The sequence below is a fragment of the Macadamia integrifolia genome, chromosome 5 (genome assembly GCF_013358625.1).
Source record: "Macadamia integrifolia cultivar HAES 741 chromosome 5, SCU_Mint_v3, whole genome shotgun sequence".
NCBI lineage: Eukaryota > Viridiplantae > Streptophyta > Magnoliopsida > Proteales > Proteaceae > Macadamia > Macadamia integrifolia.
Genome location: NC_056561.1, coordinates 18,567,133 through 18,590,590, shown reverse-complemented (window position 1 = coordinate 18,590,590; position 23,458 = coordinate 18,567,133). Strand labels below are relative to the sequence as shown.

The following is a 23,458-nucleotide window of genomic DNA, read 5'->3' as shown; positions in this document are numbered from 1 at the left end:
TGATTTTATCACTTGTGCATGTCATAGTTAATGAGAGAGAAAAGAAATAACCCATAGGGATAGGGCTGCAAATCGTTGGATTGGCATACCTAATGCGTTAGGCTCCCACTATTGTATGGTCAGGGGAGGGTCATAAATGGGGTTCCTCCAAAGAGTTACATGCCATGTAACTCATATTCAATGACAAGCACAATTCAAGGCATTCCTGGTCGTTGGATGTGAGCTACATAGCACGTAGTGCTACAGACGATCTCATTATAGGATGTGTGCAGCCTTACTTCCACTTCATGGGTTGTTTTTGATTCGAGCACTTGACCACTAGGACTCAATGGAGTAACCTTACCTTTGTCGAGGTCAGTCCTTTTCCTGAAGTATAAATCACAACAAATAACAAGGTAAGAGAACCCAGTTGGCTTGCATAGCCACTGTGCTAGTATGCATGTGAATGGGTGGCCATGTGGTCTATTTCATGTTTGCCTGTGTCACGCAAGTGGCAGGGTTCTTTTCTCTCGAAAATAAGAAGGGAATTGTTTTTTATTTTTTGTGAGGCAATGCGGTTTGTGCATTTGTGCAAAGGGTAATGGGAGAGCACAAGGAAACATCTGCAGAAAAAATCATTTTTTCCTTTCATGGGGCCGGCTTTGTCATTTCACCCTCATTATTTGGGAGTAGGGGCCACACTCTCCCCACATAAAACATTTTTTTCTAAAAAGATAGGAAACAAAACTCTGTCCATTCAGCATTCCCTATACTGAGTTGAGAAGACCCAGTTGCCTCGTGTGGATTGGGCATTTTCATGAGCAGCTGTGTTTGGGCGTAGATGGCACGAGCGGGCGGAGATAAATCATTAAATATAATTTCCTCATTGAAGACGCCTTTAACCCCACCACCCCGACCCCGACCCCGACCCCGACCCCCACCCAAAAAAAAAAAAAACTCATTGAAGACATCCGAGAAATGGAGTTTTAATTTTTGTTAATGGATTTTGATTGTAGTTCTGTAGATTTATCAGCCCCAGCAGTCTTGTCTGCGAAAACCAACCTGGGCAGAGTTGCAATATGGTCACTATAAACCCGCTAGATTCCATTACAGTCTTCGTCTCAAATCTCCATTACAGAAGCCCAGCAGATCATTCAAATCCATTTTTGATGTCGTGGTAAGAATCCCATTCTCTCTCCCTTTTTTTTCTTTTATCGCTTCTGGATATATTCACCGAAAGAAAATATGCACAACACTTACTGTAGCTCAGCTATGTCCCTTAGGAGCGAGATGTCTCTTTCTTTTTCGTTCAATGATTACCGTTACTTCTTGAATGAAAGAATTGAGAAATCTTTGTACCCTCCTTGTACCTGCTGTGCTTTATCAATCCATGGAGTGCCCATATATCCTAGAGTTTTATATGGGTTGAGGCAGTCTTCCCTGGTTCATTGCTCGGTTTCTAGAAGGCTCATCTTAGTTGGTTTGCCCCTTTGTGATCTTGGTCGAGGCTGCTATGGAGTTTCCTGCTCTCTTAAAGAGAGCAGTGTTTGTAGGAGGAGGAGGAGGAGGAGAGATGGGAGGTTTGGTTGTATGGTTTGGGAGGAGAAGAGTGAGAATTGTGATTCAGGTATTGATGGAAGTGCTGAAGCAATGCTCAGCTTGTTGACTGAAGAACTCAGTGAGAATTTTGTTGGTCGATCAGCAGCAAAGCGAAACCCGGTGGAGAAGAGAGGAAGAGTAGTTGATGAATGTTATAGGAAAGAAAAGGAGTGTGTTCATCCTAAATCGTTGCAGAGGAATTCTATCACAGTTAAGTCTAGGGAAAATTTTCATAAGCAGTCAGGGTCAGGAAGGAGTGAAGCTTCTTCAAGAACTGAAAATGATGGGCTTAGAAGAGAAGGTCCCCGCTGCTCATCATACTACTCAGTGTCATCTTCTGATGATGTTGAGAGGGATACCGATGGTCAGGTTAAACATGTAGAGTTTGTTGGGGAATCTTCAAGTGGTTATTCAGAGAAGGAATCAAGAAGTAGCAGAGAGGATGTTCTTGGAGTGGATGTCAGAAAACAGTTTGAGAGGTATGATAAAGATGTAGGCAAATACAGGGAAATCTCAAGACAGAGAAATGCTGCAGGGTCTGCAGTCAGATCAGCTACATTGAGGAGCGGTCATAAATGGAATTTAAGAAGCAAGGCAGAAAACAAGATTACTGAGGTATCTGTTGGGCCAGTAGAATCAAGGGAAGGGTCTTCACAGAGGTTCTCCAGAAAATGTGATGTTAAAGAGAGCGACACGAAAATGGTTGCTAGTCATGAGATGCGATTCAGTGGTAGGGAAGAGAATTCAACTTCAGCTGTGAATTTGGTCAAGGGAACAACGGAGAGTAATAGCCAAAGAGGTCTCATGGTTCATGAACATGCAGAATCAAGAAGAAAATCCCAACAAGTTCAAAATATGTCAGAGATCCATGCAATTGATTTTCAGAGGGCCTCCAGTTCCCGAAAGCAATTCAGTGACAAAGAAGAGAACTTAACTTCTGCTGTCAATTTGGTTCAGGAAACTGGAGAGGGGAATAGACAAACAGTTGATGAAACTATTGAAAGAACCGACTTAGGAAGAAAATCACATCAGCTGACCAAAGTTTCAAAGGATAGTAACACTGAAAGTGCTTACACTTCACAGATGCTGTTTGGAACCGGAATGAATGTCAGGGAAGAACATTCAACTTCATTTCAGAGTTCCATTCAGAGGTCCGAAGACCAACAGAGCCAAATATATCAAGGAGTTAATGTGAAAAATGAATTAAGAAAAGAATCTCAGGATCTAAAAAATATGTCAGATATGACTGCTGGTGCTACTGAAACCACCACCACCACTTCACAAACACTTTCTGGAATAAGAGTGAGTGGCAGAGAAAGAAATTCAGCTTCAGTTTTGGTGGATCTGGTTCATGAAGGGAGACAAGATGGTAGCTTATTTGGAGAAAGAATCATTGAACAAGTTGGACCAAGAAAAGAGTCTTCAAGGCCAGTGAAAGATTCAAGTTTCCCCAGGAGCACCATCGAAATGGCCTCTAGCTCCAAGACGCCATTTCATTCAATTCCACAAGCAAGAGTGCAACATATGGGTGTATCAACAGAAGATGACAGGAATTCAAAGATTATGCTGGTGCCACCTCCACCTCAATTGGTAGGTGTGAGAACTGGGAATGCAAGAATTCAGACTTCTGGTGAGTTCTCAGAAAGTATTTCTAGCTCTTTGTTTACACATCCACCAACACAAAATCCAGCTTCCCCCTGTGAAGTTAATGTTGAAACTAGAACTGATGAGACTTTTGGAGAGCATCCAATTCTTGTGCTCCATGATGATGCATTGGGTTCAGCTAATCATTTTGAGAGGTCCTCCAGTCAGTTCGTTGGTGAGTTCTTGGAGAAGGTCCAAGATGAAATGTTGACATCCGAGATCCAGAAGGAAAGAACTTCTTCTGAACCTGTGTCAGTGTATAAAGACATGAAATATATACAGCAGGGTCCTAGCCAACACATATCTCAAGGCTTGCAGTTAAAGAGGCCTGGTTCAAGGCCGTCATCTGACGTCTCTGGATCAAAGGGACCCCCAGATGAAATGTGGGATGTCAAGGACCCATCTTTGCAGGATTCCTCTTGGAGACAAGCACCCGAGGAAGGCACTTCCACGTCTGGGAGTACCATTGTCAGGAGAACCAGCAGGTCCTTCTGGAGTATTGTTCGAGACGTGGTTCAAATGCGATGGGGTACCCATTCTGAAACTAGTAATTCAGCTCTAAAATCAGGTAGGAGGAGTTCATCAAATGTGTCTTTTAGCAGTGAGGCATGGTTCTCTGGGCGCGAGCCAGATGAGAATGATGATGAGGATGTCAGAAATCGACAAAGAGGCATCCCAAAGGAACCAATATCTGTTGATCAACCCCAACTAGGTAAAGCTTCAACTCAAAGCCAAACAGAAGCTTCGGAAGCAACAATTTCCCAGGACAGAATAGCCAACATTGAAGCTGATACTTCATCCTGTTCTGGTGCCTTAGAAAGTGGTGTTACATGCCAAGGTCCTTCTTTGGCATCTGGAGAGGTGAGATCTGGTGGGAAAGAAACCAGAGGGAGGGATCAAGGCATTCCTTCCACTATTGCCCCTGTGGACTCATCATTACCATTGCCTGCTAGACGCTTCATAAGATCTCCAGTCATAGAACGGATACCAGAGAACAGTAGATCTGAGGTGTCTAGAATTGATGATCAACCCCAACTAGGTAAAGCTTCAACTCAAATCCAAACAGAAGCTTCTGAAGCAACAATTTCCCAGGACAGAATAGCCAACATTGAAGCTGATACTTCATCCTGTTCTGGTGCCTTAGAAAGTGGTGTTACATGCCAAGGTCCTTCTTTGGCATCTGGAGAGGTGAGATCTGGTGGGAAAGAAACCAGAGGGAGGGATCAAGGCATTCCTTCCACTATTGCCCCTGTGGACTCATCATTACCATTGCCTGCTAGACGCTTCATAAGATCTCCAGTCATAGAACGGATACCAGAGAACAGTAGATCTGAGGTGTCTAGAATTGATGATCAACCCCAACTAGGTAAAGCTTCAACTCAAATCCAAACAGAAGCTTCTGAAGCAACAATTTCCGAGGACAGAATAGCCGACATTGAAGCTGGTACTGCATCCTATTCTGGTGCCTTAGAAAGTGGTATAACATGCCAAGGTTCTTCTTTGGCGTCTGGAGTTGAGAGATCTGGTTGGAAAGAAGCAGGAGGGAGAGATCAAGGCATTCCTTCCACTATTGCGCCAGTGGACTCATCATTACCATTGCCTGCTAGACGCTTCATAAGATCTCCAGTCATAGAACGGATACCAGAGAGCAGTAAAGCCGAGTTGTCTAGAAGTGATGTCAAGGAACATATGGAGCAACCCGTGAGGAAGAGGTTAACTGAAGTCCATGGAACTGATGGAAAGGATGGTGAACTGAAAAGGAGGGAGTTCCAGCGGAATAAGCAGGTACTAAAAGATGGATTTGATGAATGGGAAAAAGCGTATATGTTAGAAACTGAACAGAGAAAAGTTGATAGAATGTTCATGAGAGAAGCACTGTTGGAAGCCCAGAGGGCTGCCGACATTTGGGAAGTACCTGTTGGTGCTGTGTTGGTGAGAAATGGAGAAATTATTGCTCGTGGCTGCAATTTGTAAGTAATTACTGGTTATGCCTCTTTCATTGATCATTTACCTTAGTTGGTTACTTACGTTTTTATAAATTTCAGAGTGGAGGAATTAAGAGATTCGACTGCCCATGCAGAAATGATTTGTATAAGGGAGGCTTCTAACCAACTCCGGACTTGGAGACTTTCGGTATTTTCTTTCATTTTCTGGTTTTCCTTTTCTCAGGTTTTGGTTAAAACTTTAGGTTCCAGTAATTAGCTTTACCTTCTTTTTTATTTTTTCTTTCCCATTTTGTGGGGGCGGTGTATTCAAGATTAGGTTCATTTTGAAGCTACCTTATGGATGAGCTAATTAATGAGTAGTGTGATGAGGTCTTTATGCTTCGGGCATTTCTTGATTATGCAGATTTGTTTGGTTATAATGTATCACACCAGTCTTGTTACTGGTACTGATTCCATTTTTTTTCCCTTTCTGGAATTACGAAACTGTTAATCATTCAGAACTTTTCTCTTTGATTTCATATTGCTGCGCTTTTCTTCCACACTATTCTGTTATTATTTCAAACACTTGAAATAGGTTTGGATGTATATGTGTTACTCTCTGCATTTTGTTCACTATCGTGTTACCGTATGTTTCTCTGTGAAGGCTGATCTCTATGGTGCTATCTTTTATCAACACATTCAGGTCTTGGGGAAAATGGCGTAATTTGTTCGGGTGTTAAGAGAAGGTTTTCTTTTCCTAATTTAAGTGGAGGGTTGTTTTAGGCTTTTGCAATTGTCAGATTCAACTGAACGGGAAGTTAGGATTGACGCAAGCTTATACTAAGAATACATTTTGTGTATGTTTTCATTGTGGGAAATTGAACCTTAGCTTATTATTATGCTAGTGTGAACAAGAAGTTGGGAAGTGGTTCTCGTATTTTGTTTTAGATTTGTTGGACCGTATATGTAGCAATCCAAGATGGGTGAATTGGATTCCGAAGATATTGCACACTTTTTAGTTCTTTTTTGTTTAACACTCAAGAAACAATACGGTTGATGAAACAACAAATCCAACCACAAAGGACACAATATCTTAGAGTGGTTTGGTCCCCTTGATCTACATCCACTGCAAATCATACTCCTGCACTTAGATTTCCACTAACTGTATTGGTCATCCAATGGTGCTGATAAAACATTGCATGTTTTCATGGGTTCGCAAGTTTTTTGTGATTACAACTTCAGCCCAATCCTTTCTCGAAGGATCAGTCCATCACACTTTCACAAAGTGAGTGACTGAGTTTTTCAACTCACAGTTACAAGCAGCTCTATATAAGGAGATAAGCAAATGCAGCACAAAGCTTTAAACAGCCTCTAATTTAGGGTGGATATACAAGTGAAAAACACTTACTTGATTCCTACGACAATGGCTTTTGGACACTCGGATTTAGCACATAAATGGCTTTCTCAAGTTTGGATTTTTCTCCCAAGAACTTTATTGTGATATGTTCTTTGGTGGAGTCTTTTTCTGCTCTGATCTACATGAGTTGCTGTGATTAGTATATGGTATTGAGCATGAAGATTATATTTCATTGGAACAGTAATCTACTGTGGTCTTAAATTATAGAAGATATTGGCTCTTGATTGCTTCAGATTGAATCATTACTTATAGACTACTACGTCATGGTCAGCTTGTTGTCTACGCTTTTTTTGAATATATATATATTTTTTTTAGGATGATGTTTGCAATATCTTTACATGGCAAAGGACTAAAGAGGTAGAAGATAAAAAGAGTTATATTTTTGCCAAAAACAAAGCTAAGAAGATTGTGGGGATAGCAAGGGTGAAGAGATACGAGGACCTCTATAATAACTTGAACACTAAGATAGCTAAAATGAGAGAAAGAAGGACTAGAGATTTCGACTATGTGTGATGTATCAAAAGCAATGATGGTACAGTCTTAGTAAGGGATGTGGACATTATAAAGAGATGAGAAAAGTATTTCTACGGCCTACTAAATGGAGACATTTCAAGTAAGAGTGGCTCGGAAGAATGCATTGCTTACCAAGACACCACATGCCATAGATATATACGAAAGATTGTAGTAGCTGAAGTTAAAGAAGCCTTGAGAAGGATGGAAGTAGGCAAGAGTTTAGGCCCTGATGAGGTTCCAATAGAAGTTGGAAGAACATAGGATTATGTGGGATATCTTGGCTAACCAATCTTTTTAACAAGATTTTAAACAAAAGGAAGTTGGAAGAACTTAGGATTATGTGGGATATCTTGGCTAACCAATCTTTTTAACAAGATTTTAAACAAAAGGAAAATGCTAGATAATTGGAAGAGAAGCACCATAGTTCCGATCTACAAAAATAATGGTGATATTTAGAGCTGTAATAAGCATAAAACTAATTGGTCATACCATGAAATTATGGGAGAAGGTTATTGAAGCCCACCTAAGAAGGGAGACTACTATCTCGGAGAACTAATTTGGTTTTATGCCAGGTAAATCCACAACATAAGCTATTTACATACTTAGGAGGCTCATGGAAAGATTTAAAACTTGCAAAGGGATCTCTATATTGTCTTTATTGACTTGGAAAAAACCTATGATAAAAGTCCAAGAGAATTAATCTAGCATGTACTAGAGAAAAGAAGGGTATCGAGTAAATATCTATATATAAATACAGATATGAATGAGGACTTGGTGACTAGCATGAGAACCGTGGGAGGTAAAGGAAGTAAATTCCCAATTACAATTGGGCTGCATCAAGGATCAACTTTATGCCCTTATCTGTTTGCAGTTATCAATGATGTTTATCCAGGAACATTCAAGATTTGGTTCCGTGGTGTATGCTTTTTACTGATGATATTGTTTTTAATGGATGAGACAAAAATTAGAATTAACGCTAAGTTGGAGCTATGGAGATCAACCTTGGAATCAAGTTTTTTTTTTTTTTTTAATAAATAGAACGAAGACGGAGTATATGATGTGTAACTTTAGTCATACTACGATGGATAATGAAATGGTGAAGATTGAGGAGAGAGAGATACCGAAAAGTGATCATTTTAGGTACCTTTTGTTAACTATAAACAAAGAAGGTGATATAGTGGATGATGTTTTACAAAGAATTAAAGGTGAGATGGATGAAGTGGAGAGAGTGTTAAAGCTTAAAGGAAAGTTCTATAGGACAGTCGTTTGATCGGTTATGATGTACGAGGCGGAATGTTGGGTAGTTAAGAAGTGTCATATAGATAAGCTATGTGTAGCAGAGATGAGGATGTTGAGATGGATGTGCGGCAAAACTAGGAAGGATAAAGTAAGGAATGACCATATTAGAGTTGATTTTTGGGAGTTGCACCGAAAAATGGCCATAGGAGTAGTGAGGAAAGACATGCATAGTTTAAGTCTTGTCCCATGTATGACCTCGAATAGATAAGAATCCATGTACCCGATCCCATTTAGGTGGATTTTACTGATTTGTTGTGTTGTGTTCCTTTCCTTTTACTTTTACCTTTCTTATGCTGTCTTTGATTGGATCCTTGTGGCTGACCTCATTTATTTGGGGTAAGGCTTAGTTGTTGTTTTTTGTTGATGTTTGTGATATCTGTGATCAGATCTAAGATTACTATCTACCTGCAAGAGCTACTAATATCAGATCTAAGTATTAGGCTACGATCTCCCTGCAATAGCTACCGATATCAGATCTAAGTGGGATTTGGAATTCTTTATGAATGGTCCTGCTACTATTGTGCTGTTAATATTATTGCTGCTTATTTTCTCTGCTAAGATTTGTCTGCAATCTTAATGTTGCTTCTCCTCCTTCGATATGATATGGTTTATTTATGTTGATCTTGGTTGTTATTGTGATGTTATTGTCTTTGTTCTCCACCCGTTTTATTTGTCCACATTAGGTGGAGACTTATTGAAAATTTCTCCCTAATTAGAGTTCTTTTTTGTTGAAGATTTATGTTTTGAAGGTTTATATCTGGTATCTATGTTTGTCTGGAGTTCTTTTTGAAGATTTTTCTGGATTTTCTGGCCTGCAACGATGAGTTTTTCATTTTCTTTTTGCTGTTACTTTCTTTGTTGTTGCTATTGATGTTTTCTGGCCTGCAGCAATGAGCTCTTCATCTTCACCTGCTGTTATCTTCTTGCCAGTGGTTCTATTTTCAGCCACTTATTGCTATCTGGATTTCTTCTTATCGAAGATTTCTTTTTGTTGCTGCGAATGTGGTTCTTTTGTTTGCCATATCTATAGATGTGGTTATATATATATATATATACATAGTCTGTTTGTGTTGGTTATTTATGTTCAGATTGTTTCAAGCCGGATATATATATATATATATATACATACACACACTCCAGCTTCAGGGGGTGTGTGAAGAAATAAAGGTTTATGTTATACCATTAGGGTATTGTAGAGATTTGAGAACCAGAACCAAAGAAGAAGAAAGGAGAAGAGAGAGATGATGGAGAAGTTGCTAAACCCACCCACAATAGAGACAAACCCTTGAGATCTATTGTGGGTTGTGGTTTTATTTATAAACTTGTAAATACAATTGTAATCTGAATAGGAAACTAACTCCTGCTAACAATCAAAGACATAAAGCAACCTAGTCTAACTTGGAAAGGTTGGGACAAACCCCCAATTCACTTAGACTAGGACTCATTCCACGATAAGGATACCCCCCCTATCATGGACACATATTCTAACATTCCTCCTTAAGCTGGAATATGCATGTTTTAAAAGCAAGCTCCAACTTGGACCAACGAGAGTAGAAAATCAAATGCATCACTAGTCTTGTAGACTCTAATGAATAGTGGGAACATCAACCACCATAAAACCAACAAAAATATCAACTCATGCTCATCAACATCAGCAACACCAATAGATAAAAAACGTTGTGTTGAACTATCAACAATGAACTAAATGTATGGTAGATAACCACCAAAATGTGCAGTATTTGATCTTCAAGAGTAGGAGACTTGGTCTTCAATGTCTGAGGAAGACTCAATCTCCAAAAAAAAGAATAAAAAATGGCAGAAAGGGTAGATATCATCAACTGCAATCCAAAATATCATAGCAGCAAACAGGTAACAATGTTTGATGCTCTCCTATAATTGCAAAACTTGATCTCCAATAAGGGAAGACACAATCTTCAACATAAGGGAAAAACTAGATCTTCAAAGAAAGGAATCAATTTAATCGCACAAAGTGGATAGCCAATCTTAAAAAAACATCATATCATGCTTTAAAAGAGGTAAAAATGGAGGTGATGCAAATTAATAACCAAAATAGGCTTGTTTGATTAGGAATAAGCCTAGGGTTGGGTTGTATATGTGTTGGGACTTCAGTCCATGTGGTTTGGAGTGTATTAAGCCACTTTTATGGGTCTAAAAGAGGGGCTCTAAGATTGAGTACGGGATTACTAGTTAGTTTCCTTTTTAGTTGGGTTTTGATGGGGTTAATTAGTTTCTAATTTCAGTACCTAGTTAGTTTCTAATTTTTAGTCATAAGTTAGTTTCTAATTCTAGTTGTTTTATTTCCTAGTTTACTTTTCTAGATTTAGTAACTAGATGCTAGGAATCTTTATTTCAGTTTTTTAGCAACTTTGAAGTTACCAAATTGTAATGACCTCTATCATTATTATAAATAAAGGAGAGGGCTCCCATTAAGCGCCACGATTTTATGATTAAAGAAAATATGCTGCTGCTGCTGTCTCTAGTCTCTGTTGGGACTGTTCCTTGTGTTTGATTAAGGAGGAAGGACTTGGTGTCTGATCCAGGTGACTCCTTGCGGCGTGAAGTCCAGGAGGGTTCTACAACTTCTTCTCTCTTATTTCTCAAGTGTTCTACAAGCATTATAATTGTTCCACAGTCCAGGTATTTATTTTAACTGCTGCCCAGAAAATTCTGCAGTTTTGTCCAATCGGCCTTCTCTGAAAAGGGCAGTTCCAGCCCTCGGTTTGAGCCCAGATTTTGATCGATTGTTTATCCATATACTACTAAGGATTGACCCTAGTCTGGACTGTTTCTGAGGAGCCTGTAGACTAGGGTAGGTGTCTAACCAAGTCTCAATCTGTAGGAACTTTTAATCTAAGGACAACCATAACCAGCCAACAACATAACAGAAAATCAGAATAATGTATGACAGTCCAGCAGGCTATCAATTTCAATATGGCAGTACTAATCAGGTCAAATCAGCAGTAAATCTCTAGGACTAAGCCAAGAACTGATAAGACTTCAATTAGGTTCAGATCAATAGAATAATCTGAAACACAGGTTTAAGAACCAACAGAAATTGAAATAAACCCATTGATGTCAATTCTGGACACTACAGGCACTAGAAGCAAAAATATAGTGATTTCGAATAACTCACTAATGGCTGGACAGAATCAGCCCAAGTCCAGGTTACTCCACACTCAGGTAAAGGGGAACACTTGACCAGAATTATGGCCAAAGGCAAGTAGCAGAACTTCTTCAGGGAGCAGAGGCCGATTGATACTTTGACTGAGATTTCTGGGCAGAATTTTAAATATAAAATACCTGGTTTGTGACAGCAGTAGTAGCTTGAAAATAGACTTGAAAGAAAAGAAGAAAGCATTTGTAGAACCACCTGGGCTTCCCACCGCAAGGCGTCAACCAGATCAAACACCAGCCCCATTGTTCTTGATCAAACACAAGAAACATCTCAGCAGAGATATTACAGCAGCAGCAACAGAGTTTTTTTGTTCTTAAAATCGTGGGGCTTAATGGGAGCCCTTTCCTTTATTTATAATAATGATGGGGGGTGATTACAATTAGGTAACTTCAAAGTTACTAAAAAACTGAAATAAAGATTACTAACATCTAGTTACTAAATCTAGAAAAGTAAACTAGGAAATAAAACAACTAGAATTAGAAACTAACTTGTGACTGAAAATTAGAAACTAACTAGGTACTAAAATTAGAAACTAATTAACCCCATCAGAACCCAACTAAAAAGGAAACCAATGAAAAAAGGAAACTAACTAGTAATCCCGTACTCAATCTTAGAGCCCCTCTTTTAGACCTTTAAAAGTGGCCCAATACATTCCAAACCACATGGACTGAAGGCCCAACACATATACAACCCGACCCTAGGCTTATTCCTAATAAAACAAGCCTATTTTGGTTATTAATCTGCATCAGGAGGGCAACAACTTAGATCCTTAAGACATCACCTCATCTTAAGATATCACTTCATAAGTGTTGCCCTTCCAAAACTGAAACTGTTACTGAATACACGAGCTGATAAATAATCTTTACTGATAAAAATTTCCAATTAATGAATTGTGCGGAGCAGATAAAAATCTCCAATCTCCCCCTCACGTATAGCATTACACGTGAACAAAGCATTCTAATAATCAGCATCCCAAAGAATCTCTTAACCAACAACATTAAATAATTTCCAACTCCATTCACGGCTACAAAGCGGAACAATCTCCAAGCACCAATAACAATGTCAATCCCAAAGATGTGATTTCAGGTCCACCAAAGCAATAATATGGCACATGTGTATGCCCAATGGTAATTCTGTAATTACTTCATGCAATCCAAAATTGATGCGGAACATGGGTCAAAATACCCAATCGGGTTTCATATAGACCCATCCAAGGTCATAATAGGCAATAACAAGGGGTAATGGTAGAACTGTAATTTACTAGTATGTCGAAGGAGATACTTGGTAGGTAAAAATTGTAATGAGATAGGAGAATGTAATAGTAATAGAAATTTGGTAATACATCTCAAGGTTACCACTTGATGCGGATTCATGTTCCAAAACCGGAATCAAATCACTCATAGGCCCATTCAAATATAATAAAAAAATCCAAATTTACAAAAGAATGATGGCAATATGTAATTTATCACAAGTCCTCAAAGAGAATGGCAAACTTGTAATAAACTAGAATGGCAAAGTTGAAGTAGTTCCCCTTTATTACTAAATTGCCATCCCACGTGGTGTCCTCTCCTGTTGAGCTGTCCAATACCCTCTTAAATTCTGGTTTGTTACAAGTTTGCCATTCTATTTGACGGCTTGTGATAAATTACACATTGCCATTCTTCCTTCGTAAATTTGGATTTTATTATATTTGAATGAGTCTATGAGTGATATGTTTCTGGTTTTGGAACCCAAATCCGCATCAAGTGGTAACCTTGAGATGTATTACCAATTTCCATTACTATTACATTCTCCTATCTCATTGCAACTTTTACCTACCAAGTATCTCCTTGGATATACGTGGGGACACCTCATCGATCTTCCAATTGGGTTCGATACTTATCATATTCTTGGGTGTCACAACTTCCCCCCTTTCGGCACAGCGCCTCCACTGTGGCCCCACATGCTGTCGGGGTCTGCTCTGATACCATTTGTAACACTCCGACCCCATTAACCTTGCACAATATTGTCCTCTTTGACCAGTGGATCTCAAGGCTTTAAAATGCGTTGTGCCATGTTAAGGAGGCTAGAGGTTATCAACTAGCCCAGTAATCTCTCCCTAAGCGATGTGGGACTAAAGTTTGCACACCCTCACCGATCTTCCAAACTCCCTGGTACTTGCCGTATTCTTGGGTGTCACCTTGTGCGATTGAATTGATTCATTTCTTTGAAGATCTAGTTCTTCCCTTATGTTGAAGATTGTGTCTTCCCTTATTGGAGATCAAGTTTCGCAATTATAGGAGAGCATCTGTCTTCGTTACATGTTTGTTGCTATGGTATTTTGGATTGCGGTTGATGATATCTACCCTTTCTACGATTTCTTATTTTTCCTTTTGGAGATTGAGTCTTCCTCAGACATTGAAGATCAAGTCTCCTCTTGAAAAACAAGTACTGCACATTTCGGTGGTTATCTATCGTCTATTTGGTTCGTTGATGATAGTTCGACACAAATTTTTTTATCTATTGGTGTTGATGTTGGTGTGCCCACTATTCATTGGAGTCTACAAGACTAATGATACTGATTTTCTATTCTCGTTGGTCCAAGCTGGACCTTTCATTTGAAACATGTATGCTCCAGCTTGAGGGGAAGTGTTGGAATATGTATCCATGATAAGGGGAGTGTCCCCATCGTGGAATGAGTCCTACTCTAAGTGAGTTGGGGGTTTGTCCCATAGTTTAAAGTATCTCTTATACCGGTACGATACCCCTTGATACGTATCTTTAATTTACTTGACCGATATGATGATCGATATTGATACTTTAATCCTTGAATTCTTTAGCGTATCTCCAATACGATACGATACCCTCCAATGTATATCTTAAATTTAGCCGACCAATATGGTGACCGATGTCTATACTTTAATCTTTGGTTTGTCCCAACCTTTCCAAGTTAGACTAGGTTGCTTTCTGTCTTTGATTGTTAGGAGTTAGTTTCCTAATCTAGGTTAGTTTCCTATTTAGATTACAATTATGTTTACAAGTTAATAAATAAAGGCACCAACCCACTATAGATCACAAGGGTTTGAGTCTATCATAGGTGTCTTTAGCAACTTCTCCATAGTCTCTCTCTTCTTCTTTGATTTTGGTTCTCAAATCTCTACAGAGCTAATCTGGCATGTACTAGAGAAAAGAAGGGTATTGAGTAAATATCTATATATAATTACAGATATGTATCAGGATGTGGTGACTAGCATTAGAACCGTGGGAGGGAAAGGAAGTGAATTCCTAGTTACAATTGAGTTGCATTAAGGATTAAATTTAAGCCCTTATCTGTTTGTGATTATCAGTGATGTTTAACTAGGAACATTCAAGATGAGGTTCCATGGTATATGCTCTTTGCTAATGATATTGTTTTGGTAGATGAGACAAAAGTTGGGATTAACGTTAAGTTTGAGCTATGGAGATCAACCTTGGAATCAAGAGGTTTTAAGATTAGAACGAAGATGGAGTATATGATGTGTATCTTTAGTCTCACTACGATGGATAATGAAATGATGAAGATTGAGGAGAGAGAGATACCGAAAGGTGATCATTTTAGGTATCCGATGTCAACCATAAACAAATAAGGTGATATAAAGGATGATGTTTCGCAGAGAATTAAAGTGGGATGGATGAAGTGGAGAAATCTGTCTGGAGTGTTGTGTGATCGATGTATTCCTTGAAGTCTTAAAGGGAAGTTCTATAGGGTAGTCATTGGACCAACTATGATGTATGGGGCGAAATGCTACGTAGTTAAGAAGTGTCTTACAAATAAGCTATATGTAGCCGAGATGAGGATGTTGAGATGGATGTGCGGAAAAACTAGTAAGGATAAAGTAAGGAATGACCATATTAGAGCTGATTTGGGAGTTTCTTGATTCGTGATAAGCTCTGAGAAAGTGGTTTGAGGTGCTATGGCTATGTTAAATAAGGAGGATTTATCTGATTCAGATTGAAGGAACTACAAATGCTAGTGGTAGGCCTAAAATGACCATAGGAGTAGTCGTGAGGAAAGACATGCATAGGTTAGGTCTTGTGCCAAGTATGACCTCGAATAGATCTGATTGGAGGGCAAGAGTCCATATAGCCAATCCCATTTAGGTGAGATTTTTCTGAGTTGCTGTGTTGTATTCCTTTGATTTTACTTTTACTTGCCTTTTGCTCTTTATTCAGACCCATGTAGCCAGCCCCATTTAGTTGTGATAAGGCTGAGTTGTTGTTGTTGTTGTATAACTGCAATACATACCATCCATTTGGGAGTATGCTCTTTACTCTTCCAATCGTTAGTTCTTCTTTCCCCTATTTTGTTCTTCTCTTTTCCTTTACTGGTATCATTATATTGCTTTGTCACAATATCTACTCCCCAACTTCAGGGGGAGTATTGGAATACTGTTGTAAAGGTATAATGGAACTTAGGGTGTGATATGTTGTTATGGGCATATATGTATTAGAGTGTAAGGGCATAGCATATTTGTAATTTGGTTTTCTAAGTATCAGTAATATAGAGTGGAGAGAGATTGATTCCTTTCTAACACATTCTCCTGAACTTATTCTTCCTTCCTTTCGTTCTCTCCTTCTCTTCCTTCGCTTCTTCTTCTCCATCTCCCTTCTTCCTTCTTGGGCTCAACACTGCAAATTAACTTCTGCCACACCTTCACAATGACTAAATTTTGGGTTTTTCGACTTTCCTTTCAGAAATTGTAGTGGAACCTTGGAGCTTTTTGTGTATGTGGGTACAAAATATATTCTTTCACCTGTCAGCTTAGTTTAAGACCCATTAGTGCGAGCTTCAAACTCTATGTATCCATTCATTTCTAGTTATTTTCTTTCTAGTCTAATTAATCATTAATTCATCCATCATTCCATCTTACATTTTCATCTTCTCTGTGCTCTTTTCATGGATGTGCTTTTTGGTTTCCCAAGATTGTTTTCCATAAAGTGCAGTTAGGCTTTTTGCTATTTCACTTAATCTGCATTCATTTTATATTGGTTGAAGAAGCCTACAGAAGCACCGCTCCAGTTCATTCACCATGCTCTTGCTAAATGGGTGACACCTTCAACGTCTTCTTTCTTATGATATAAATGATTGGACCAAGATCACCAAATAATGACTTTGGGGATCTTTTGGTCATCAGTCTGAATATTCTTTTCACTCATCATGAGAGAGAGAGAAAAAGGGGGGGGGGGGGGGAGGGTGAATCTGAATATCAGAAAATAGGTTACAAGAAGGACAAAGCAGCTAGTGATTGAGGGTGGATCTTGCTATTGAGGAATACATGTGTTTTCCCTTGGATGGAAATGTAAGGCTTGGAGATATTTCATTTTCATCACTTGAGCTGCCTTTGTACCATGCATTAAAACTAAGTCTAAATGCGCCAAAATGGTGAAAACTTGCAACCTGAGTTTAGTTTGTGTTTAGTGGGGGCGCAAGCCTATCCCGAGACCCTCCCACCTTTGGGTTATATTGGTAATAAGAATAAAACAATCTAATTCCCTATCAATTCATAATCTAAGCATTTTATGTTTCTTATGGCTTCTGTCATTTTTTGTGGACTCAAAAAATATGGGTTGGGATTCACAAGACTCCTTTATTAGGCTCAATAAGTTGACCTATAATTGCCCCGCATGTTTGAGGATCCATTAAATCAAGCCAATGGCCCAGTAGCTAGTAATTGCCACTATAGTTATGCTATGCTTAGGTTTATGTGGAGGTAGCATGTCCAATCTGCTTCCTTAATCTAGAGAGGACGGAAGGGGTGAAGTGATTATGGGACTCGTGTACAGATGCTGAAGACATAAAGAGGGTTTTTAAGAATTGTTCGTGGACCTTTGTACTGCAGAAGTACGAAGGTGGCATCTGTTCCACGATAAGGGGGGGGGGATGTCTCCTATCGTGACAATCTCTTAGCTGTAATTTTTTCCTCTTTTCTTCTGGATTATTTCCTGTTTAAGGCTAGATTATTGTTTCCTTCTTTTTATTCTTCTTGCTTGACAAGGAATCTCCTTCCTTGTATATCTGTAACTGTCAAGATATATAAATACATGGGAAGAGGACTGCTAACAGTATTGACTGCAAGTACTTCTTAGCAGTCTCTACTCTCTCTTCTTTCTCTCTCTTTGCTTGGTTACTGGTTTTTATTTCTGATATTGTCACATGGTATTACAGCTTTGATAACAAGTAATTCTTCTCCATCGATTTCTGGTTTGATAGTTAATTAAAGGACTGGTTTTCTTCTCTGGTTGCAGCAACTATGCTGCCTATCTACTGTATTTTTCCCAGTTTATGGTGATACGAAGATGAACTAGGGCATTCTACTTCTCATACCTTGTTGCACATGAAGATATTTTCTGTCAGATTTCATCTACATCATGGTTGCGGTTCCAGATTCTGGAATGTTTTCTTCAAGTTTTTGAGGTTTGCAATTACCTCCTATTCTTCCAGCTGATGCTGCTGATAATCTGGCATTTAGCTGAGACTTTCCTAACTTCTGGGCTGTGCCTCTTCCCTCTTATTCTCATATTTCTTTTCTCATCTTCCCCCCCCCCCCCCTCTCCCCTCCCCTCCCCTCCCCCTCCACTCCTGTTTGGACTTTTTCAATTTTGGTTTGTATGGATCCATGTAGCCGACCCCATTAAGTTGGGATATGGCTAAGTTTGTTGTTGTTGTAGAGTAATTTGTCCTACACAGTATGTGCACTCGATCCTAATCTGGGGATCAACTGGTTGTCTGATTTGTTGCAATTTGTTTTCTCCTACGACCCTGCAGATACTCTGTTTTTAGGTCACTTTTCAGACCTACTGTTGTCTAAATAATTCCTGATCTGTCCATCTGATCAGGCTCATCTTTTGGGATATATTTCCCCAACGTCAGTACCTCCTTTGACCTTAATTTCAGGTCATTTCTTCTAAATTCTTTCCTGACTTGTATTTACATTCAGTCATTGTAACCTGTCAAGTTGGGGCTTGACAGGAGATAAGGTTCTTTTTTTTTTTTTTTTGGGGGGGGGGGGGGGTGGGTGGTGGGTTTTAACCTTGCTTGAGTGCCATCTCAAGTTGAAGTAGGTGTATTGCTCTGTGGAAGTATGTAGTTGGCCGAACCACATATGTTCTGTGTCATGTGTCTCACAAGGATTAAAGTATCGGTATTGGTCGCCGTATCGGTTGGCTAAATTTAAGATACGTATGAGAGGGTATTATATTGTATCGGAGATACACTAAGATATGCTAAAGATCAAGCATTAAAGTATCGGTATCGGTCATCGTATTAGTTACCTAAATTTAAGATATGTCTCAGAGGGTATCGTATTGGTATCAGAGATACTTTAAACCATGTGTGTATGTGATTATATATTGGAGTGTTGTGGGTTGTTCTTGTTTGTAGGATGGGTGTGCTTGTTTGGTAGACCTGGCCACTTGGCTGTAGGATGGTGGACAAGTATATGATTGTGTGTTTGAAAATGGTAAACTTGGAATTGTCCCTGTTAAGTTTGTCTCGAATTCTTGACCCGTTTTGAAGATTGACCCGATCCGACATATTTTGGTGGGTACCCGAATGGGAAATTTTCTGAGATCTGTGATGGAAGCAGAGGGGTTGGGCTGATAGGCCCAAGCCCGGAGCCCATCATTGATCTCGTATTGGGGTGCGGGGGCGTAGGCCCTGTGGTATGGTTCGACCAAATCGACCGCGACCCGATGGGTTGACCCGCTATTTGGAGTATATATAATGTACTGTTGCTTGTTGAGAAAGTCATTGTATTCCAGGGTTTTCACGCAGTTAGGGTTTCAGGGCGAGTTTTTCCTCACCGTTGCTAGGGTATAATTTCTCTTCTGCATAGTGAATCATCTTCTTCTTCGCCCGAGGACGTAGCACACCACCCTGGTGTGTGAACCTCGTTAAATCTCGGTCGTACGGATCTATTGTCTCTTTATTATTCGTGTTTCTTGGTGTTTGATCTAACAGTCCCAGTCAGTCTGAGTGAGCAATAGGCAGTACCAACAGTGAGACTACAGTCGGGGTCAGTTTTTTTGGGAAGAAATTTGCTGTTCAAATCCCCCCCCCTCCTCTCATTGTCAACCTGAGATTTAGTCTTTATACTGAGAGAAATGGTGCTTCTTTTTATTATTCAAATAGTTAAGTAGGACATATGATTTTGTTAGTGGGGAGTAATGATGAGACGAAGAGATTACAATCATCAAGTATTTTGTTTGTAAAATTGTTCAATACAAATAAGTTTCCAATGCTTACCTGCAGAACTCATAATTTACCCACCCCTTTTTTCTTCTTATTCTCAGGATACAACTCTTTATGTAACACTTGAACCCTGTGCAATGTGTGCTGGAGCAATTCTTCAATCTAGAATTGATACTGTGGTATGGGGAGCTCCCAACAAGCTTCTAGGTGCTGATGGCAGCTGGGTTAGGTATGTAATGCATACTGTCAACCTTCTTGAGAGTAACTTTATCCATATAATCTTGAGCGTAACTCATGAGTGTTCCTCTGCTGGGAATTTGGTTCTGTTTCTAATTCTAGCTTTCTTTCTTTTGGAAGAAAAGTTGGTTTCCATCTTTGATATCCAGTTTGGTAGATTGCTGAAGTCTGTCTGAGTGGTATGGTAGCAAGACATTGTGCATGTACATATTAGAAAGATGTTTCACTTGTAGGGGAAGCAGCCAACCTTCCATTTTTCTGGCATAGGTCTCTTGCATACGCATGACCCTTTTTTTTTGTGTGGGGGATGGTGTAAGGTTGTATGATCATCTGTCAGTTTAGGTTCAAGGGCTTTTCTACAGGATTCATTGTCAACTGAATTGAATTCAACTAAGAAAAGGTTAACTTAATAAACATGTGACTTGTAAGTAGAAGAGTGGCCAAAAGGTCTTAGATATAAGTTTGTATTGCAGGCTATTCCCTAGCGGGGGTGAAGGAGGAAGTAGTTCAGATCTGACGAATCAGCCTTCTGGGCCAATCCACCCATTTCATCCAAAGATTATGATCCGGCGAGGAGTCTTGGAGACAGACTGTGCAGAGGTGATGCAACAGTTTTTCCATTTGAGGAGGATGAAAAAAGAGAAGAAACCAGAGGAACCACAGCCTTCACACTTCCGTCTTTCAACCCATTCACCAAAATTCCTTTCCAAGATACATGATATGTTTGGCATCATGTTCTGCTTGTACTGATAAGAAAGATGGCTTCTTCTTTCCCTTAAAACTGTAATATTGTGTTGGAAATGATATTCTTCTATATCATTTAATTTAGAATTTTTGTTTTGGTTTGTTTGACATTCCTTTTGAGTGACGATTAAAATAATTGATCCGATGGTGGGGTTGATCCCTTTACTGCTTCTCCTGCATGTGGGAGGACTAAAATCTCTTCTTATTACTCTAAACAAGTATAGAGCGACTCAGTCCACGAGGCTCCTGTTACTGTAGGGTCTAGGAGGGGCAAATGTACTTATCCTTACCTTCTGCTTTGCAGGAGAGGTTGTTTCTGAATTTCGAACATGTGACCTACATATTGCAATAGTGTAACTTAACCACCGGAAAATATGCTTACCCATTGCCTATGAAAATGGGAAGATAGTGGCAGTTGTGTAACAGTCCTTTTGTCAGGCCAATCATTTGAACCCACATGCCTCGATCCAAATGCAGAATTTCAATCTTAAGGTCAGTACAATTTGATCTTTAATCCTAAATAACAATAGGGAAAAAGATCTCCAAGCTGCCAGTGTGGGGATGCTTTCCAACATCCTCTCTCTCTTTCCTCCATGTCACTCATTCCTCCTTAGCACTGTGGGGCCCTCCTATTGATGGAACCAATCCCAATGCCCCGATAGGTGTGGCGTGGAAGGAATGTGCAGTATCACTGATGCTATTTTTGAAAAGGATTGAATTCCTTTATGGCGTAGCAGGGTGTCTAGTGTGCATTCAACGACCAGAAATTCTCAGGCATGAAGTCCAAGGTGATCACACACAGCTCAAGGTGTTTCTGGGAGTTGGATGCGTGCCAGACGCCTTATTGGGCCACAACAGATCCAAGTCCCTTTCGAAATTCAGTAAAATAAGAAAAAAAAAAAAAAGTTGAAATGCAGACAAAAAAAAAGTGGTTTAGTGCGGTCGTAACATTTTAACAATCTAAAAGATTTCGTAATTAGTATGGGAAAAAAATTTGAATCGCCCACCGTGGGGCTCGAACCCACGACCACAAGGTTAAGAGCCTTGCGCTCTACCAACTGAGCTAGACGGGCTTGATGTGAAGCTCATCTGCCCAATATAAGACAGCTCAAATGAGAAAAACTTACCCACGTGTAGGATCGACAAAGAGTGTGGTCATAAAGGAAAGGGTTTTGGCTCTCTGAGTTGTGATGAAGTATGTACCAGAAGGTTAGGTCTTATATTTATATCAGTCAACAGCTTGAAGGATCATTCACTGCCTTGTAGGGATAGATCCGGATCTCTTTCAGTCGATTCTTATTTGATTGTTGTGGTTTTCCACTTTTCCTTGACCTATGGCGAAAGAGACATTCCTTCATTGTGGGTTATGATTAACAAGAATGTGATTGAGTCTGATAATGAGGGAAAGGGTATTTCGAATATTCAACCTACAAGAGGAGTAATAATATCTGTAGGTCACATAACAAAACAAAAAAGATAAATTGTTTATGGGGAGGGATCGACACAATGTTGACTTATAACCGTCATGCTTGACCAATGGGAGCACAGGAGTGGTGCCACAAAGTTCATCAACAAAGACTTACATGTGGTTAGTTATTTAGAACAACTGGTTGGCGCATAGTACAATAGAGCACTTGTGCCCATTTCAAGGCTCCCATTTCACATCTAGTCCCTCGTCCATTGTATTCAACTACTTTGTAGCAAAATAAATAAATAAAAAGAAAAAGTAGACCCATATATCAAGGAGGTGAGCCTAGAGGTGTAAGTTTGGCCCTATGAGCTCAAGCCTACTCAAGCCGACCTTGAGCCGGGATAGAGTTTGGGATAGGATTTTTCAGGCGAGGTAGGTCGGGGTCAGGCATTAGCTGAAGTCTAAGGCTGAGCTCCGCCCAGTCCAACCTGACTCTAATTTTATATAACAATATATATTAATTATTACATATTAAGAGTAAGATTTCAATAGTCTTGGATGATTGATGTTGGTGATGTCTTATTTTTTTTCACCATTTTTTTTAGTGCAGATAAGGGTAGAAGTGATTTAAGAAAAAACAATAAAGGTCAAGCACAATATAGTATGGCCCTAGTGAAAATCAAGGCCACATTGGGCTAGGTTGGCAATATCATGGTCATTCAGGGCGCCTTGGACTGAGTGCCCAGCTGCCCTGGAGATCACTTTTGCTAGTGTTGGCTATGGTTGGATGAATCAACAAGATGGAATCAGAAGTCCGAGGGTTTGCTCAAGGGATTATAATTAATAACCAATATGAAGAAGAATATGCGGTTGTGGAGGTGTTGTCTAACTCATCTGGTCTGGCCTTTCTTATTCCTAAGTCTGATCGGGTGGTTAATGTGGCCGTGGGGGGTCATATAAATTGACCCTTGACATTTCTATGTAACGTATTATATTTATTTGAACAATTCTTACCGGAAAAAAATATATATAAATTTGAACAATTTAATATTTGGTGTGGAGATAACAATATGATCATGTTAGTTAGAATACTAAGTTGATCAAGCTAAAGTTTAGACGTTTTAACTTAAAGTAGGGGAAAATGTTGAGAATATTGTTTTTCTTTTTGTAGTTAATGGTTTTTCTGTTTTCTTCCATAAAAATAAATTTGGAAGAGATCTCATAAAATTCTTGGAGAAGTCTTAAACAATGATTGGGAATACATCAACCCTCTCCCCCCCCCCCC

The 23,458-nt window shown here is 39.4% G+C and overlaps 1 protein-coding gene and 1 non-coding gene across 5 annotated transcripts; one reads left to right on the top strand and one right to left on the bottom strand.

The window, feature by feature from the left end:
* The first annotated feature begins 928 nt into the window (after nucleotides 1-928).
* Nucleotides 929-20,872, top strand: LOC122079741 (tRNA(adenine(34)) deaminase, chloroplastic). 4 transcript variants are annotated; one of them, XM_042646445.1, is made up of 6 exons: nucleotides 929-1,156; nucleotides 1,263-3,987; nucleotides 4,315-5,192; nucleotides 5,268-5,355; nucleotides 19,883-20,010; nucleotides 20,492-20,872. In XM_042646445.1, exons 1-6 carry the CDS (start codon nucleotides 1,059-1,061, stop codon nucleotides 20,766-20,768), a joined length of 4,194 nt encoding a protein of 1,397 aa, XP_042502379.1. In that variant the 5' UTR covers nucleotides 929-1,058; the 3' UTR covers nucleotides 20,769-20,872. The 4 variants fall into 4 exon arrangements, with proteins under 4 accessions (XP_042502379.1, XP_042502377.1, XP_042502378.1 ...); XM_042646443.1 differs by having other exon boundaries at nucleotides 1,263-5,192; XM_042646444.1 differs by having other exon boundaries at nucleotides 929-5,192.
* Nucleotides 20,873-21,762: 890 nt separating this feature from the next.
* On the bottom strand, nucleotides 21,763-21,835 carry TRNAK-CUU. Its single transcript has one exon. It is a non-coding gene; the product is annotated as a tRNA-Lys (tRNA).
* Nucleotides 21,836-23,458: the final 1,623 nt, after the last annotated feature.